Raw genomic sequence first — 18,340 nt, 5'->3', positions numbered from 1 at the left:
AAGTACATCCATTTTCCTACAAATGATTCAAATTTTATGGCAAAATAGTACTCTATTGTGTATAAATATTATGTTTTCTTTATCCATTTGTCTGTTCATGGACATACAGGCCACTTCCAAGATTTAGTTATTATGAATTGTGCTGCTATAAACATAGGTATGCATGTATCATTGAAATGTGATATCTTAAACTTTGTTTAGGAAGGCACCTAGAAAGGGAATATCTAAGTCTAGTGGAATTTCTATTTTTAGTTTTTTGAGCAATCTCCAAACTGATTTCCATATTTATTTTGTGTACCAGTTTACATTCCCACCTACTAGTTTTTTTTTCCTCTGGCCCCTTGCTGTCATTTGTCATTGAGTTCTTGATGATGGCTATTCTTTCTGGGGTAAGATGGAAACTCAATGTTGTTTTAATTTGTATTTCTCAATGGAGATGCTGACCATTTTTGCGTATTTATTGGCCATTTTTATTTCTTCTTGAAACTCTGTAGCTAAAAACAAGAATTAATTGTGATGATTCATGTAAGTGTGGGTTTGGAGGGCCGGGGATTTAGCTCAGCGGTTCAGTGGCCTGCCTTGCAAGCACAATGACCCGAGTTCAATCCCTGGTTCCCCCCCCAAAAAAAGTGTGGGTTTGGGTCAGGGCCTAGGGTGGTCTTTCTTAGGCCTGTCTGATCCTCCACTTGAACTTGGGAGGTTAATCACAAGGTTAACCATGGCATGCTCTTCTGGTGATGGCAATGGTGCAGAAGGTGATGGTAAAAGAATTTCTACCACTTCATTAACTTGTTAGACTGTTACACATTTTTATTTTATAAAACATTGCCTGAGTGCCATGTCCGTGCTAGTCTATGTTACAGCATTGAACAAGATAGGCAAGGTATTTCTCCTAAGGATTTAACACTCTAGCTGAGAAAGATATACAATCAGTAAACAAATTTTAAAAATCAGAACTCTAATTAGAGTTAAATGCTATGCAGAAAGGTAGATGGGATATAGAATGGTGGAGCTCTACAACAGAAGGCTAAGAAAAGACTATTTCTTGCGATCTTTGTCTTTCTTTATATTGGTGCATGCCTGAGTCTGCAGTGTTTCACATGCAGCCTTTGTTTTACAAAAATCTATTATTTCTTCTTCCAGTTGTCTCTTCTCTTCTTCAAGTTTCATAATCTCCTCTTGTTGGATCCTTTTAAGATGTTCAAACTTGTTCTGCAGCTATTAAAAAATCTGTAGTTATGGCCCAAAATACAGTGAGGCAGAAAACATGAAAGAACACCCTTTTTTAAATATCAGACACTAAAAATTGCTAATCAAATACTCAAATATGAAATTTTCTTGATTTGAAAATTGAATGTGTTCTCATTGAACCAAACATAGTAAAGTACACAGCTGTGAACAAAACATGATTTTCATAAAATTTCCCTTTTCCCTGAGGCTGGTTTTCTCATTCAGCATTTCCCCCACAATTTCCCATAGGACAAAGTGTGATAAATGTATGACCATTAAAATGCATACATTGGGAGGCAGGCAAGGTGGCTGAATAGGGGTAGCCAGCATTCACCTGCTTTTCCACAAAGAACATACACAACAGTAATGTAGCTGCGCACTGATGTAAGTGAACGTGGAAGAACACTAGACTTGCAGAGGAGGGTAATAGAGACCTGGTAACACTCCAGAGACCTGGAACAGCAGCACAGCAAGAGAAGCAAAGCATCCCATTACTTGCCAACCCGGCTCCACAGTTGGGGAAGAGGTAGTTTCTCCTCTTCAGGGCTAAAAGTGCAAGAGAGCCTCAGCAAAGCCTATGGCACAGGTACCAACAATCCTACCTATTGGAAAGTTGTGCTGGCCTTGTAGATTTGTAACCTACATAGAAAACAGGCCTGAAATATGTGTAGTAGTCTGACTGGAATAGAAGTTCACTTCATCTGTCCCCCAGCACACTGTAGCTGGGAGTCACCTGGAGAAGGGAACTATTTTCTAAATTTAGAGACTTTAGAGATAGAAAAGCTTGTATATTCCCATCTTGGGGACCCAGCGGACATTCCACTGCACTGGCTCAGCCGGTGGCTCCCACTTGAATCAGATTTGGCTCAATGGAAGGACTGTGAAACAAACAAGCTAAAAATGCTGTTAGTGGGGAGTGGGTGTTGCTGTGTGAATGGGAACAGAGGGTGCCATCCACAAAAACTATGGGATCAAAGAGCCCGACCTCTGAGATCAGGGACGTGGCCAGTTGCACGTGGTTTCACATGGGTGCCAGGGTTAAGAGCTGTTGCCCGTGCAGTTCCCAGCACTCCTCTCCCAGTGCCATGCACAGGGCCTCTCACTAGCACAGCAGAAAAGGAACTCATCTTTCACTGCTGTCCTAACCCTCAGAAGCATGCTGGGGCAGATTTGAGGAATGGCTCTCTCCATTCTCCTTCCTGCAAGCACCTCGGGAAAGAGGAATTTTACCTAGATCCAGCCTCAGTACACCCATGTTTTATCCCTAATGAGCATTACAACAGAGCTTCCATGAATCTCCAGGCATGCACAGTGAGGAAGGTCCTGAGGTCCTGCTCCTGGACAGGCACATCCCCAGTAGCAGAGGAGAGAAATAAGGAACAGCACTTTTCCTTCCAGCACATTGATGGGAATCCACTGGATCAGTCACACGCATACCATGACTGAAAACGTGCTAGTGATAAGATTGAGTTTCAGTTTCACAGAATAAAAACAGTTATTCCAGCCCTAACCTCTCCCGGCACAAGTGCTTCAGGTTCCTCATCATTACAGGAGCAGCCGATATGAGAGTCCCATTCAAGTGACAGCTGATATCAATATAGCCCGGAGAAATCCCTGTCACCCAGTAGGGGCCGCCACTCCCATGGAAGGAGTAATGACACAAGGCCCATATTCTACTCTCTATGGCTCATCTCTTTCACTTCCTTGGTTAATTCCTAAGTACTTAATTTTTCTTGGTGTTATTTTGAATGGTATTTACTAGTTTCTTTCTCAGGAGGTTCATGATTAGTGTACAGAAATCTGTTGATTTTGTATCCTGCTACATTACTGAATTTGGTTATTAATTTTAAGAGTTTTTTGGTGAATTTTTGGGGATCTTCTCTCTGGAGAATCATGTCATCTGCAAATAATGATAATTTGACTTTTTTCTATCCCTATTTTTTTTCTTGCCTAATTTCTCTTACTAATATTTCTAGTATTATGTTAAACAGAAGTGGTGACAGGGGACATCCTTGTCTTATTCCTGATTTTAGAGAGAAAGTTGGGCTGGGGATTTAGCTCAGTGGTTCCACTGCCTGCCTTGTAAGTGCAAGGACCCAAGTTTGATCCCCGATACCCCACCTCCAAAAAGTAAATTTATAGAGAAAGATGTCAATTTTTCCCATTTAATTTGATATTGTCAGCAGGTTTTGTGATTAATCATCAGATTGAGATATGGTCCTTCTATACCCATTTTCAGTATTTTTATGAAAGGATGTTGGATTTTGTCAAAGTTTTTTCTTCATCTGTTGAGATCATATGATCTTTGTCCTTGCTTTTGTTTATGTGATGCATTACATTTATCAATTAGCATACACTGAACCATCCTTGTATTCTTGGGATGATGTAATATATTTTTGATGATTATTTGCATCCTGTTTTTCAGTATCTTGTTGAGGATTTTTGCATCTATATTCATTAAAGAGATTGGTCTATAGTTACCTTTTTTATTGGATCCTTTTTGGATTTTGGAGTAAAGGTAATGCTAGCTTCCAGGAATGGCTTTGGGAGTACTCCTTCCAGTTTCATTAAAAGGCTTGAGGAGTATTGGTGTTAGAACTTCTCTGAAGTTTATTAGAATTAAGTATTGAATCCATCTGAACCTGGGCTATTCTTAGTTGGTAGGTTGTTTATTTCCACTTCAACTTCATTGCATGTTATTGGATTATTCAGGGTCTTTAAATCTTCTTGGATCAATTTTGGTCATTCAGGCCCGGGGATTTAGCTCAGTGGTTCCTCTGCCTGCTTTGCAAGCACAAGGACATGAGTTCCATTGCTGGTACAAAAAAAATCAATTTTTGTAACTCATAAGTATCTAGGAATCTGTCTATTTCTTCTGAATTCTCCAATTTACTGGTGTACAGGATTTGTGAAGTAGTTGTTAACAATGTTTTTTATTTTAGCAGTGTCCATTGTGATTTTACCTTTTTCATTTCATTTGGTTTTGCTTTTTGGTACCAGGGATTGAACTTAGGTCCTTGCGCTTGTGAGGCAGGTGAAGGACCACTGAGCTAAATCCCCAGCCCACCTTTTTCATTTCTAATTGTGTTGGTTTGGGTCTTTTCTCTCTCTCTTTTGGCTAGATTGGCTATAGGTCTATCTATTGTGTTTATTCTTTGGAAGAACTGATTATTTGATTCATTAAATCTTTGTATTTTATGTTTTTGTTTTAATTTCACTGATTTCTGCTCTGATCTTTATGATTTCTATCCTTGTACTAGTCTTGGGTTTGGATTGTTCTTTTTTTGTAGGACCTTGAGTGCAATGTTAAATTCTGTTTTGGATTTTTTTTTCCAGTACTGGGGATGAATCTCAAGACCTGGCACTTTGAGGCAGGTGCAGTGTCACTGAGCTAAATCCTTGGCCCTGGATTCATTTTGCTTTTGTGATGTGGGCATTCACACATATAAACTCTCCTCTTAGGATTGCTGTCATTGTCCCATAAATTCTGGTATGTTGTACTGACATTATCATTTAATTCTAGAAACTGTCTTATTTCTTCCATAACCAGCTATTTAGTTAAAAATGTATTGTTTAGTTTCCATACATTTGCATAATTTCTGTGGGTTTTTTTGGCATTATTTCTAGCTTCATTGTGCTATGATCTGCAAAGTATAATTCCATTCTTTTACATTTACTTAAGCTTGATTTATTGGCTAGTGTGTGGTCTATTTTGGAGAAATATGCTTCTGAAAAGAATATGTATTCTATTATTGGGTGGAACTCTCTGTATATATCTATTAAGTCTATTTGTTTAAAGGTTTTTTTTAACTCTGATATTTCTTTTTGATATTTTGTCTAGTTTATCTCTCTACTCTTCATGATAGTGAAGTATTGAGGTCCCCCACTGTAACTGTGTTTATGTTTATCTGATCTTTTATGTTCAGTGGTACTTGTTTAATGAAATTGGGTGTGCCATTGTTTGGTGTGTGTACATGTTAATGATTGTTATCTCTTCCTGTTGGATTGTTCTCTTAACCAAAACATTGTGACTTTCTTTGCCTCTTTTGATCAGTTTTGGTTTGAAATCCATTTTATCTGAATATAAGATAGCTAAGGGGCCAGGGATTTAGCTTAGGCTAGAGATTTAACTCAGTGGTGTCACTGCCTCCCTCACAAGCTCAAGGTCCTGAGTTCGATCCCTGACACCCCAAAAAAACAAAAAACAAGCTATATACTTGCTTTTGGGGGCATCCTTATTGCATGGAATATTGTTTTCTATACGTTGATTTTTATTCTCTGAGTTTCTTTTTAGATTAAATATGTTTCATAGCCAGCTTCGGTGGCACACACTTGTAATCTCAGCCCTTGGGAGGCTGAGGCAGAGGATTACCACAAGTTTAAGGCCAGCCTGGGCTACATAGTGAGTCCAAGGCCAGCCTGAACTATACAATGAGACCCTGTCTCAAAAAAAATTGGTTTTGGACTGGGGATGTATATCAGTGGTTCCACTGCCTGCCTTGTAAGCACAAGGACCTGAGTTTGATCCCCGGTACTAAAAATTAAAAAAAAATTTTAAATGTGTTTCTTTTGTACAGCATACCACTGGATTTTGTTCTGGATCCATCCTGCTAGTCAGTGTATTTTGACTGAGGAACTAAGACCTTTCACATTGAGAGTTATTACTTATAGTTATTGACTTATTCCTGTCATTGCATATTTTCCTGTTGCTAATTCCCTCCCTTTACCTTCTATTTATCTGCTCACCCTACCTAGCGTAGTAAGTCTATTAGACTTTTTGTTATTGATGGGTTCTATGTCTTGTTCAAGGGTATCCTTGAGAACATTTTCAGAGCTCTGGTTTGGTGGTCATGAATTCGCCATCAATTTTGAAAGGATATGTCAGCCTGGGTTGAAAATTCTTTTCATTTAGGGCTTGAAACACTTCACTCTAAGCTCTCCTGGCATTTACGGTTTGTGTTGATAAATCTTTCATCTTTTTTTTTTTTATTTTTGGTACTAGAGATCAAACTTGGGACCTTGTGCTTATGAGGCAGGTGGCAGAACTACTGCGCTAAATCCCTGGCCCTTGTGTTGATAAATCTGCTGTAGTTCTAATGGGTTTTCCTTTATAAGTGATTCATTGCTTTTCTCTAATCACTGTTAAGATTCTGTTCTTGTGTCCAACTTCCTGAATTTTGATTATGATGTATTGTGGAAAGGTCGTGGCTATTTGGAGCTGTGTATGCCTCACTTACCTATATGTTATATTATTTTACCTTATTTGTAAACTCTTTTTTTCTATTATTTCAACAAACAGGTTTTTTATGCCATTTATGCTATCTTCTGATTTTTCACTGATTCCAATTTGTCTTAGATTAGTCTTCTTTGTATCATCTAGAAGTTGTTGGATTCATTTTTCATGTTTTCTTGTTTTTAAGGTATCTTTCATTAATTGGTCACCAACAACGCCCCTGTCTTTTCTAGTTCTGACACTGTTATCATATTAATCTCTTGACTTTCCATTTGGAGTATTTTTATGGACTACTTTTTTTCCCATGCTATTTTGGATCATTTTATTTAGCTCTTCTCTGCCTTTTTGTTAGTTTCTTCTATGGGTTCACTGATAATTGTATTTATTTAGCCAAGAATTTTTCAAAGCATGTTTTTGGGAGAGACTGCTGATATGGCCAAACAGCTATTTACTAAATTAATTAATGTCTGTAGAAAGATGACAGAATCCATTCATCAAGACAATGAGAGAATGATCCTGAAGGTACCTCAGAGATATTCAAGGCAAGCTAGGACACCAAAGGCAAGTTTTCTGGAGCGAGAGACAGAGAGAAGTTCTCTAGGGATCTCAGCATTTGCTGTTCTTCCCCACTCTAGGACTCAGCTCCATGAAATACAGTTCAGGGCCTCTTTGTAACCCTAGTCATTATTCAGGTGAGCCCAACTGTTTCTCAAACTGTTGATTTGGAAAGTACAAGTCATAAATCTTGGCAGCATCCGTGGTACTAATTCTGCTGGCATGCACATTGTAAAAGCTGTGGGGCTATGAATTCTCCATGTAGATTTCAGAGAATATTATGAATGGTCTGAGGACCCAGGTAGATACTTCTCACAGGAGTGTAGCCACTGTAGAGGGTATCCATTAGCAGGGCTTTGTAATTGAGGCCATTACAAAGAGTCCTCAACAGGGCAATGCCTAGCAGAGCCATGGGCATGGGGCAAAGTCCAAGATTGCAGAACTGTAGAGTTCCCAGCATGCAGCGCAAACCCAGGATCCCAACTTGTGAGAACTGCTGGTGAACTGAGTCCAGCAAAACCATGGGGAAAGTGCTGACTAAAGCCTTATGTGTACAGCCCCTTGCTCCAGTATGTCAGAGATGCGGAATATTTAAGTAGAAAATTGGAAAAAAATGCTCTAGAAAAACTAAAATTACAAGGTATAAGTTTGTAAAGGCCACATTCATATTTGCATAGTAAATTACTACCTTTTAAAAAATAGCAAACTTGGGCTGGGGATTTAGCTCAGTGGTTCTGCCACCTGCCTTGTAAACACAAGGTCCTGAGTTTGATCACTGCTACCAAAAAAAAAAAAAAAAAGAAGAATCCTAATAAAAATAGCAAACTTCATCTAAAAATATGAACTAATTTCAAGATTACTCCCAATGGGACACCTAAAAGAGAATACAAACTGTCATCAAACTGGTGGTACTTGCCTCTTTTTCAGCATCTTTAAATGCTGTTTCTCTATCCTTTACTTGCTGCATAAACTTCTTTTTCAACTCTTCTTTCTCCCTCTGACATTGATCATAGAATTCTAGTCTTTTGGCTTCATATAGCTCTTGAAAACTAAAAAAAAAAACATTCCATTCTCATGTCAAAATACTGACATACGCAAACATGTATTTCATTATCATGGAATGTACAAATTATAACACAATATTAATATAAAAGTAAATGTAAACAAAAACACTAGAAATTTAAAACACTTGTATCAGTGATGTCTTGTACTTCTGCTTTATATTATACATACTTTTTCACATCTTCTGACAGTAAAATTTGAGAAAACTTCCAAGGTCTGACAGTGTTTTCAAAATAGTTCAAATAAAGCATCATTTAATTATTCACTTGCATGGCTTAATTGTGGTTGTCTTCAACAAACCATAATCAATATAACTGAATAATGCTACTTTAGTAATATACCTAATTTTGTGGTACAAATACTATTCTTCTTCAATATATCTAAAAGCATCTGCTGTCAAAGTTTCTTCACATGACTCACAGCAGAGTGTATTATGAATTTTCAATTCTTTCCTCCATCAAACTCTTCACAATATCTTCTGAGACTTTTTCTCAGTCTTTGCTAATACTTGACAGTTTCATCCCTGAGCATCTGCTTTGCATAAACACGTAAAATAATATTTTTGGATATACATTTCAATATATGACATAAATATGCCCTTTCATTTTTACTCTTCTACTTTTTACATCTAAGTCTGAAGATGATTTTTAAAAATCTATAATTCAGGATAGCCCAAAATGAAAGAAGTACAGTTATTCTCATTGCCAAATTATTGTACCTTGTGGTTTTAGGAGCCCTCTACATTAGCTGTTTAGGTGTGATAGCAATTTCCTTACTCACCTAACAGACTGGTTGTCTGGGCCCACATCAGTAAAGCCCAATTTCTGCAGTTTGCTGTACCTATAATATTCATAGTGATGAAAGTGGGTTTGTTCCTTCAGGTCTTCCATATTGGTACAAAGAAGCATATCCCGGAGCTTAACAAAGTCGCAGTGATTTTCATTTTCCACTAGTTAGAAAAATAATAAATCTAAAACACTTTCAATTGTTGGCAATCAATAAGCATTCTGAAATAAATGCATGAATGAAATGCATTTAAAATAATAACTAGAAACCAACCTGAGTAACAACTGTAGTTCTTTGAATTATTAGTTATACTGTATTATTAATATAGGCATGTTTAATGGTCAGGAAATTGCTTTAAATTTTTTACCTAAGAATGAATAGAAAATAGCGAAATAGATGGGCATTGTGGTGCATGCCTATAATCCCGGCACTTTGGATGCTGAGGCAGGGGGATCACTCGGAGTTCGAGGCCAGCCTGGGCTACATAGTGAGTTCAAGGCCAGCCTGAATTACATAATGAGACCCTGTCTCAAAAAACAAAAACAAACAACTACTACAACAAAAAAAAAGAAAGAAAGAGCAAAATAAGAAACTCTGTTAAGTATAGGTTTTCAAAGACAATTGTATTAGTATTTTACAAATTACTTTCAAAGTATTTCACAGTTGATAGGCTATGTAATATAATTTCACTGATGTAAATTCTTCTAACAGAAAGACCTTTAAATTTTGAAGGTGCCTTGATCAAATTCCATTTATACACCACATTTATGAGACTGCATTAATTAATATGCAATTAATACATTCATTTAACTTTATATGTAATTTATTTTGAAATGATACATAAAACTATAAAATTTGCCCATATCAATGAAGTAGCATGCAATGTTTGATATGTGTATATACTGTACAATGTTTAAATCAGATTAAACATTTATATCTTGAAACATTTCTTCATGGTGTAAAGTTTCAAAATCTGTTCTTCTAGCTTTTTCAAATGTACAGTGCATTATTGTTGTCTACAGTCACCATATTCTGCAGCAGTACACATTGGTCTTTTGTTCCTACTGAATGCAAATTAGTACTCAATGATCAAACTTTCCAAATCATCCCAAATGAACACAGCCTCTGGTGACCACCAGTCTTCTCTTCTACAAGATCAATATTTTTAGATTCCATGTCTAAGTGAAATCACACAGTATATTATTTGTCCCAGAATGATTACACTTGGCCTGATGACCTGGAGTTCCACCCATGATATTACAAATGTAAGGATTCCATTTTTATGGCCAAAGGGTATCTCATGATATATGTGTAATGCATTGTCTTTACTCATTAGCTAGTTGAGGGACCCTTCAGTTGTTCCGTTGCTTGGAAATTGCCAGTAGTGCTGCAGTGAATATGGAGGGCAGAGACCTGTTTCACCTCAGGCATAGTACGAAGTGGTGGGTTGCTGGTTCATTTGGCAGTTCTCTTTTTTTGTTTGTTTTTGGGGGGGTTTGGGGCTTTTTTTTTGAGACAGGGTCTCACTGTGTAGTTGAAACTGACCTGGAACTCACTATGTAGCCCAGGCTGGTCTCAAACTCACAGCAATCCTCCTGCCTCAGCCTCCCGAGTGCTGGGATTAAAGCTGTGTGCCACCACGCCCAGCTGGCAGTTCTTTTTTTGAGGAACCTTCATGCCATTTTCCATGACTGCTGTACTAATTTACATTTCCGCCAAAAGTGTACAAGTGCCCTTTTCTCTGAATCCTTACCGGTACTTATCATCTTTAGTTTTTTTGCTAACACTTATTCTTCCTGGGGTGAAGTAATAGCTCATTGAAGTTTTGATTGGGATTTTCCGGATAATTGTGTTGTGCATTCTTTTCATTTACCTGTTGGCCATGTGTGTGGGTTCTTTTCAGAAATATCTATTTAGATCTATTGCCTTTTTATTAGTGCATATAAATTATACTGAATATTAGCTTCATTGTGTCCTCTAAATATTTTCATACTATATTTCTGCCACATTAATCTTTCTTATTTTCCTCACTGTCACTCACCAATCTATGTCCTCATATCTCATAGTCTCCCTTCTACTGTCATGTCATTTCTTTTTTTCTTCTTAGAGTCCACATATGAGGGAAACATACAATATTTCTGAGTCAGACTTGTTACTTAACATGATAATCTCCGGTTGTATCCATTCTTCTCTCCTTTATTCCTGTTTTGTTTTTTTGTTTTGTTTTGAGACAGGGTCTCACTCTGCAGTTCAGGCTGGCCTTGAACTCATGGTGACCCTCCTGCCTCAGCTTCCCAATTACTGGGATTACAGGTATGTGCCATCACATCTGGTTCTATCCATTTTTGGGGGGTGGGTACTGGGGATCGAACTCAGGACTTTGCACTTGCAAAGAAGGTGCTAAATCCCCGGCCCTACTATCCATTTTTTTTCTTTTTCTTTTTTTGTTTTTTTAATTTTTTTGATACCAGGGATTGATATCCATTTTTCTTAAATGACACGATTCCATTATTTTCATGGCTAAACTATAATCCACTGAATACATATAACACATTTTCTTTATTCATACATCCACTGACGGGAACCCAGGTTCCTTTTATATCTTGTCTATTGTGAACTGTGCAACAATAAACATGGGTGTACAGATGTCTCTATGGTATGCTGACTTTGTAGCCAAATTTTATATATAATATAGGTATATATATAATATATGCAATATAATATATAAAATATAAGGGTTTTCTTGTTTTGCTTTTTTGAGGCAGGGTCTCCCTTTGTAGTCCAGGCTAGCCTCGAACTCATGGCAATCCTCCTGCCTCAGCCTCCTGAGTGGTGGGATTACAGGTGTACACCAAAAACATTAAGTTTTTAACTATGCTTCATAATTTCAAATTTTTCAAATATGTCAATTATTTATTTTTTCTGTATTTTTATTAGTACACGTTTGCAATGATTGCATTCTTTGTGGGGAGTGAGAATGTGTACTTAGCACATCTTAAATCTTCTCTCATTTCCCTCCCTTCCCTTCTCCTCCCACCTGCCTCACTCCATCTCTTGGATCCCTTCCTTTTTGCGAAAGATTTGTCTCATATCCTATTATCTATCTTTTATTTTGTTCTTTATTTATATTTTAGGTTTCTCTTGTAAGAATAATCATGTGCTATTTAAGCCAGTGTTCTGACTTATTTCACTTAACATTATGGCTCAAGGTGCATCCATTTGCCTACAAGTGACACAAGTTTATCGCTCTGTGGCAGAGCAGTACTCCATCATATATAAATACCACATTTTTATCCCTTTATCTGTTGATGGACATATAGGCTGCTTCCAAGATTTAGCTGTTGGAAGTGTGCTGCTATAAACACGGGTATACATGAATCACTCTAATATGATGTCTTTAATTCTTTCTGGCAGCTATCTAGAAAGGGTATAGCTGGGTCAAACAGAATTTCTATTTTAGTCTTTTGAGGAATCTTCATACTGATTCTCATAGAAATTTACACTCTCACCAGAATGTAGGAGGGTTCCTTTTCCCCTGAAGCCTTACCAGCATTTATTATTCGATTTCTTGATGATGGCCATTCTTTTCTGGAATAAGATGGAATCTCAGTATTGTTTTCATTTTCATTTTTCTAGTGGTCAAAGACGCTGAGCATTTTTTTCATGTATCTATTGGCCACTTGTATTTCTTCTGAGAAGTATCTGTTATTGCACTTGCCTGTTTTTTGATTGGGTCTTTTATTTTGAGGGTCTATTATTTTTTAGTACCTTTGAGGAATTGCTAGTAAAATTTTTTCCCTATTCTATAGGTTGTCTCTTCACTCTGTTGGTTGCTTTCCTTGCTGTACTGAAGCTTTATTTATTTATTTATTTATTTTGGTACTGGGATTGAACTCGGGTCTTTGTGCTTACAAGGCAGGTGTCAGAACCACTGAGCTAAATCCCCAGACCTGAAGCTTTTTAATTTGATATGATCCCATTTGATTATTGGTGCTTCAATTTAAAAAACAACATTTAGAAACCAATATGTATAGAAATATTCCATTTCTCAATAATTTTTATTACCAGCACATTAACAAAACAATAAATCACTTGCCATGTTAAGTAACTAATATAAATATCAAAGGTATAATATAGCCAAAGGTCAATTGTACTTCTTTGTTTTGAAAAATAGTTTATTGTTTTTTTTTACTGACCACTTAAAATGCTTTATAAATTAGATGGTGGTTTAGGTAACACGTTTAAACACTAGTATTTATGTTGTGGTTTTGTTCAAAGCATTCTGCATGTCATGGTTCATGCACAGAGATAAGATCATATGACACATGAGGTAAGGAAGGAAGGCTTGACTTGGCTTCTGCAAATTTTGGTCTAAAGCAATGTCTGGTAAATTTCTTAAGGCTGGATCAAAGTCAAAGAAAGCATGATCTTAAATGCAATAAAACCTTTATTACTCATTAGTAACTATTAATTTACAGGTTAACAAGAGTTGCCAATACTGGCTGAAGTTAAAATACTCTTTTGAGACTGTAGATGATAGATATATACTGTGTATCTGACTTAATCATCCAAGAATCTGCTAGGTTTATATTTACCTTGCAAAACTCCCCAAGGGTAGTGACGGCCTCTGACCATCCTTTTTCCCACTTTCACCTCATCTGTGCTTCCTACCACAGCAAAAGGTAACATTCCCTAGAAAATAAGAATGACATAAATTGAATTCCCTCATAACAATCTGAGTCACGGTATTACCCATTTTTATGTTATGGAAATGGCAGAGATGGTAGTATCATAATAAATTTAACCAAACAACACATCTACCCTGTATCAGGTTTTAATACTTAGAAGAAAATATGTGGTAAATAATTTTTGCAAGCATTAGTCTCATGCTGTGTACAAATTGAAAGTTATCTAGTATGCCTAAAGCAAGGCATTTTGTTGTGTGCAATACAAAGGAAAGAGATTTTTAGTGGATATATGATTTTTCTCATACTATTTTTACCCTGGAACACAGGCACTGCTGAGGAGATAATATGCAAACCGCATTTAAAGCTGATATAGAAGCTATAAAACAAAGGTATTAAAATAACTGAAATAATAATTCATTAATTGATACACACGTATTAACTAGCAGAAGTATATATAGACCAATGAAGTATAAATATAATTTAGAGCACAAGGGGCTACTTGTGATCTAAGAGATGGAAGGATTCTGAAAAATAAAGTGTAACCCAATGGATAGCTCTGTAGATGAGAAGCAAAATGAGAACTGTAACCAAAGGCAAGAAAGTTTTGGACCATATGCAAAGGCAGGAATATTCAAGGTAGACTCATGGTCTGTCAGAAGTTATAATATATCCCAGTGGTGGAAAAGTGACTAGTACAGTGTATATTAATAGAAATTTTGAAATAATGGAAATGTCTAAGGTTAAAATGATTAAGAATTGTGTTAAATACTTCATTTTTAACCATTAATTTGCCATCTTGAAAAATTACTCCATACAAGGATTTCCTGTAATTGAGCTCCTAGAGATATAATTTTCAACACAGGGGGCCACAATTTTCAAGACATGGTAACTGAGACAATCAGTAACAAGAAAAACTTTGGAAACTAAAGGATTAACTTTTTTTTTTTTGGTAGCAGGGATCAAACTTGGGTCCTTGTGCTTTTGAGGCAGGTGCCGGAACGACTGAGCTAAATTCCTGGCTCTAAACAATTTACTTTTGAACAACGAACAGACCAAACAAGAAATCTAGAAGGGAATTTTTAAATTTCTTGAAACAAATAGACCAAATGTCCCCAATCCTATGTGATATTACAAAAGCACTAAGAGGAGAAAAAGAAAGTAGTCAATAGCCACATTAAACAGTAAAAATATCTCAGATAAACAACCTATCACTATACCTCAAGGAACGAGATAAAGAACAAACTAAAACCAAAATTAACAGAATGACAGAATTAATGAAAATAAGAATATAAGTAAATGGAGACTAAAAATCAAAAGTCAGTGAAAGAAAGACCAAGTTCTTTGAAAAGAAAATCAAACTAAACAACCACCTAGATAGACTAAGAAAAAGGAGAGAATCAAATAAAACCAGATGTAAAAAGGAAGAGATTATAACTGATATCACAAAAACACAAAAGATCACTGAGGTTATTGTGAAGAGCTAATGGATATGTTTGTAAACAATATACCTCACTAATATTGAATCATGAAAAAGTAAAAAACATTAAGAGACCAATAAAAGTAACACTATTGAATCAGATATAAAAGCATCTCATCAAAAATAAAACCAAGATAATATGATTTCACTACCAAATTCCAAACATCTATAGGAGCACTAGTTTCACTTTTTCATATATTATTCAAAAAATAGAAGAGGAAGGAATTTTTCCAAATGCATTCTATAAGGCCAACATTACATTGATACCAAAGCCAGATAAGGGGCACAATAAAAACAAAAGCTACAGGCCAATACTCTTTATTATAGTTTGTATCTAGATGTCCCCCCAAAGCCTCATTTGCTCATGGGTGAGGCTTTTCAGAGGTGGCTGGATGGATCTAAGGTATTTGATACTAGGATTGAAGGTGTGTGTATAAACTAGTCCACTGATTGGAATTAGCATAGTAGTGGGTGTGGCTGAATGGATTTCCTGAAGACAGGCAGATGGCACCACCCAAAATGCTTATAGTTTGAATGGAATAAAAGAGAAAGGCAAGCTTGCTGCACTGCTTGCCACTTGCTGCTTCCTGCCTCCTCTGCCATGTCCTGTTTTGCTCTGTGATGCCCTCCTACCATGCTGCCCTGCCTTGGAACTAGCAGACTAGGGACTGAAACTTTTACAAACTGTGAACCAAAAATAAACTCTTCCTCCTTTAACTTGTAGGTGTGGAATATTTTCTCTCTACAATGCAGAAAGTAACTAAGACTTCCTTGATGAATACAGACCCAGAAATCCTCAATAAAATACTACTAAACTGGCCAGGTGTGGTGGTGCACGCCTGTAATCCCAGCACTTGGGAGGCTGAGGCAGGAGGATTGCTGTGAGTTCGAGACCAGCCTGGGCTACATAGTGAGTTCCAGGTCAGCCTCAACTATATAGCGAGACTCTGTCTCCAAAAAATACAAGAACAACAACAACAAAAAAAAACTACTAAACTGAATTCAAAAGCACATTAGCAGTATTATTCACCATGACCAGGTTGGATTCATCCCAGGGATACAAGGACGGTTCAACATACACAAATAGATAAACATGATACACTGTATCAACAGAATAAAGAAACAAATTCAGTCATCTCAATTGATACAGAAAAGACATTCAGAAAAGACAAAAAATTGATACAGAAAAGACAAAAAATTCAACAAAAATTAGGCATATGAGGAACATACCTCAGCATCATAAAGGCCATTTATCATAAGCCAACACCTAACATTATATTAAATGGGAAAAACTGAAAGTTTCTAAGTTCTAGAATAAGACAATGTTGATAATTTTCACCACTTTTATTCGACATAGTTCTGAAAGTCCTTGCCAGGGCAATTATGCAGCAGAAAAGAATAAAGTACATTCAAACTGGAAATGAAAAAAATCAAATAGTAACTATTTGCAAATGACATAACTTTCTCTATTGAAAACCCCACAGGCTCCGCAAAAAGCTAGTGAAACTAAGAAATTCAAAATTCAAATTTGTAAGATATAAACTCATACAAAAATCAATAGTTATTATATCCCAACAGTGAATTCTCTGAATTAGAAATCACAAAAAACAATCCCATTTACAATAGCTACACAAAATAAGAAATCAATTTAACCAAAGACAAGAAATATTTCTACAATGAAAATTATAAAACACTAACAAAATTAATTAAAAAGGACATAAGAAATTGGAAAAATGTTCTGTTTCTGGATTGGAAGAATCAATAATTAAAATTCTGTACCACCCAATGTAATTTGCAGATTAATTGCAATCCCTATTAAAATACCAATAGTATTCACAGAACCAAAAAAATAATTATATGAAACCACAAAAGAACCTGAATATCCAAAGCCATTGTGAGCCTAAAGAACAATGCAGGAGGCATTATGCTTCCTGACTTCAAAACGCATACGTTGGTGGCATTGTGAATGAGTATAACCACTCTGGAAATCAGTTTGGAGATTCATCAAAAGACTACACTTAGAAATACTTTTGGCCCAGCTATACCACTCTTAGTAAATTCCTGAAAGAATTAAAGACTATACTAAAGTGATACATGCATATCCATATTTACAGCAATGCAATTCACTGTAGCTAAACTGTGGAAACAGCCTAAATATCTATCAACAGATAAATGTATAAAGAAAATATGGTATATAGACACAATGGAATACCATTTAGCCATGAAGGAGAATAAAATCAGGTCATTTGGTGGAAAGTGAATGGAACTAGAAACCATCATCTTCAGTAAAATTAACTATAAAGTTAAATATAGCATGATTTCTCTATGAAAAATGGGAAAAATACATAAATTAATAAGTAAAGAATTAAGACAAGGGGGTAAACCAGAAAGTAAACTTCTGGAGATGCAAAAAGGGACAAGAGTGAGGGGGGAGGAAAAATTGAAGAAATGGGATTGACATTGGTTAAGATACATTAAGTGCATATATCAATTTTCTAAAATAAAAACCATTATCATATGATATTAACAGGCACCAATTCTTAAAAACATACTACAAAGCTGTAGTAATCAAAACAGTGTGGCCATGGCATAAAACAGACAGAGGACGATGGAACAAAATAATGAAGAAATAAAATCATGCACCTACATGGGCTCAGAACACATACTGAAGAAAAGACAATCTTTTCAATGAGTGGTACTGGGAAAATTGGAAATCCACACGCAGAAGAATACTGCTAGATCCCCACATCTCATTAGTTATAAAGATTAAATCAACACAGAGCAAAAGCTAATATAATACCCCAAACCATGAAACAACTAGAAGAAACCCTAAGTGAAATGTTTCAGGACATTGGAACAGGTAGGAATTTTGGGGGCCAAAGCATAAAACAAAGCAAAATGACAACTGAGATTGCATAAAACTAAGGTCATTAGCACAGTATAGAAATCATCAGCAGTGTGCAGAAAAGTCTACATAATGAGAGAAGATATTCACAGTGATGAAGGGTTTATATCTGGAATATACAAGAAGCTTCAAAAATTTAATAGGAGTGCCAGGTGTGTGGTGCATGCCTGTTATCCCAGCACTCGGGAGGCTGAGGCAGGAGGATTGTCTGGGCTATATAGTGAGTTCAAGGCCAGCCTGAACTTCATAGTGAGATCTTGCCTCAAAAAAATTTAATAGCAAGTAATAATATCAATAATCCAATTAAAATCAGCAATAGATCTAAATAGACATTTTTTTCAAAAGATGATATACCAGTGCATAATAATGTTCAGTATCACTAATAATCAGGGAAATGTAAATCA

General features: G+C 36.2%; 1 protein-coding gene across 1 annotated transcript in view; it reads right to left on the bottom strand.

Moving 5' to 3' along the window:
- Positions 1-774: 774 nt before the first annotated feature.
- Septin14 (septin 14) overlaps positions 775-18,340 on the bottom strand; it is a 34,212-nt gene continuing 16,646 nt past the window's right edge. The window contains exons 7-10 of the mRNA XM_010624977.1: positions 13,462-13,558; positions 8,861-9,029; positions 7,935-8,067; positions 775-1,218 (exon numbers count right to left, since the gene is read on the bottom strand). Of these exons, the coding sequence (XP_010623279.1) occupies positions 1,039-1,218; positions 7,935-8,067; positions 8,861-9,029; positions 13,462-13,558 (579 nt within the window). The 3' untranslated portion in view covers positions 775-1,038. The remainder of the gene's footprint in view (positions 1,219-7,934; positions 8,068-8,860; positions 9,030-13,461; positions 13,559-18,340) is intronic.

Source organism: Fukomys damarensis, unplaced genomic scaffold (assembly GCF_012274545.1).
Source record: "Fukomys damarensis isolate Sample0158 unplaced genomic scaffold, DMR_v1.0_HiC HiC_scaffold_17, whole genome shotgun sequence".
In the NCBI taxonomy this organism is placed as follows: Eukaryota; Metazoa; Chordata; class Mammalia; order Rodentia; family Bathyergidae; genus Fukomys; species Fukomys damarensis.
Note: the sequence above shows the minus strand (reverse complement) of the source record. Positions and strands in the feature narration are given on the sequence as shown.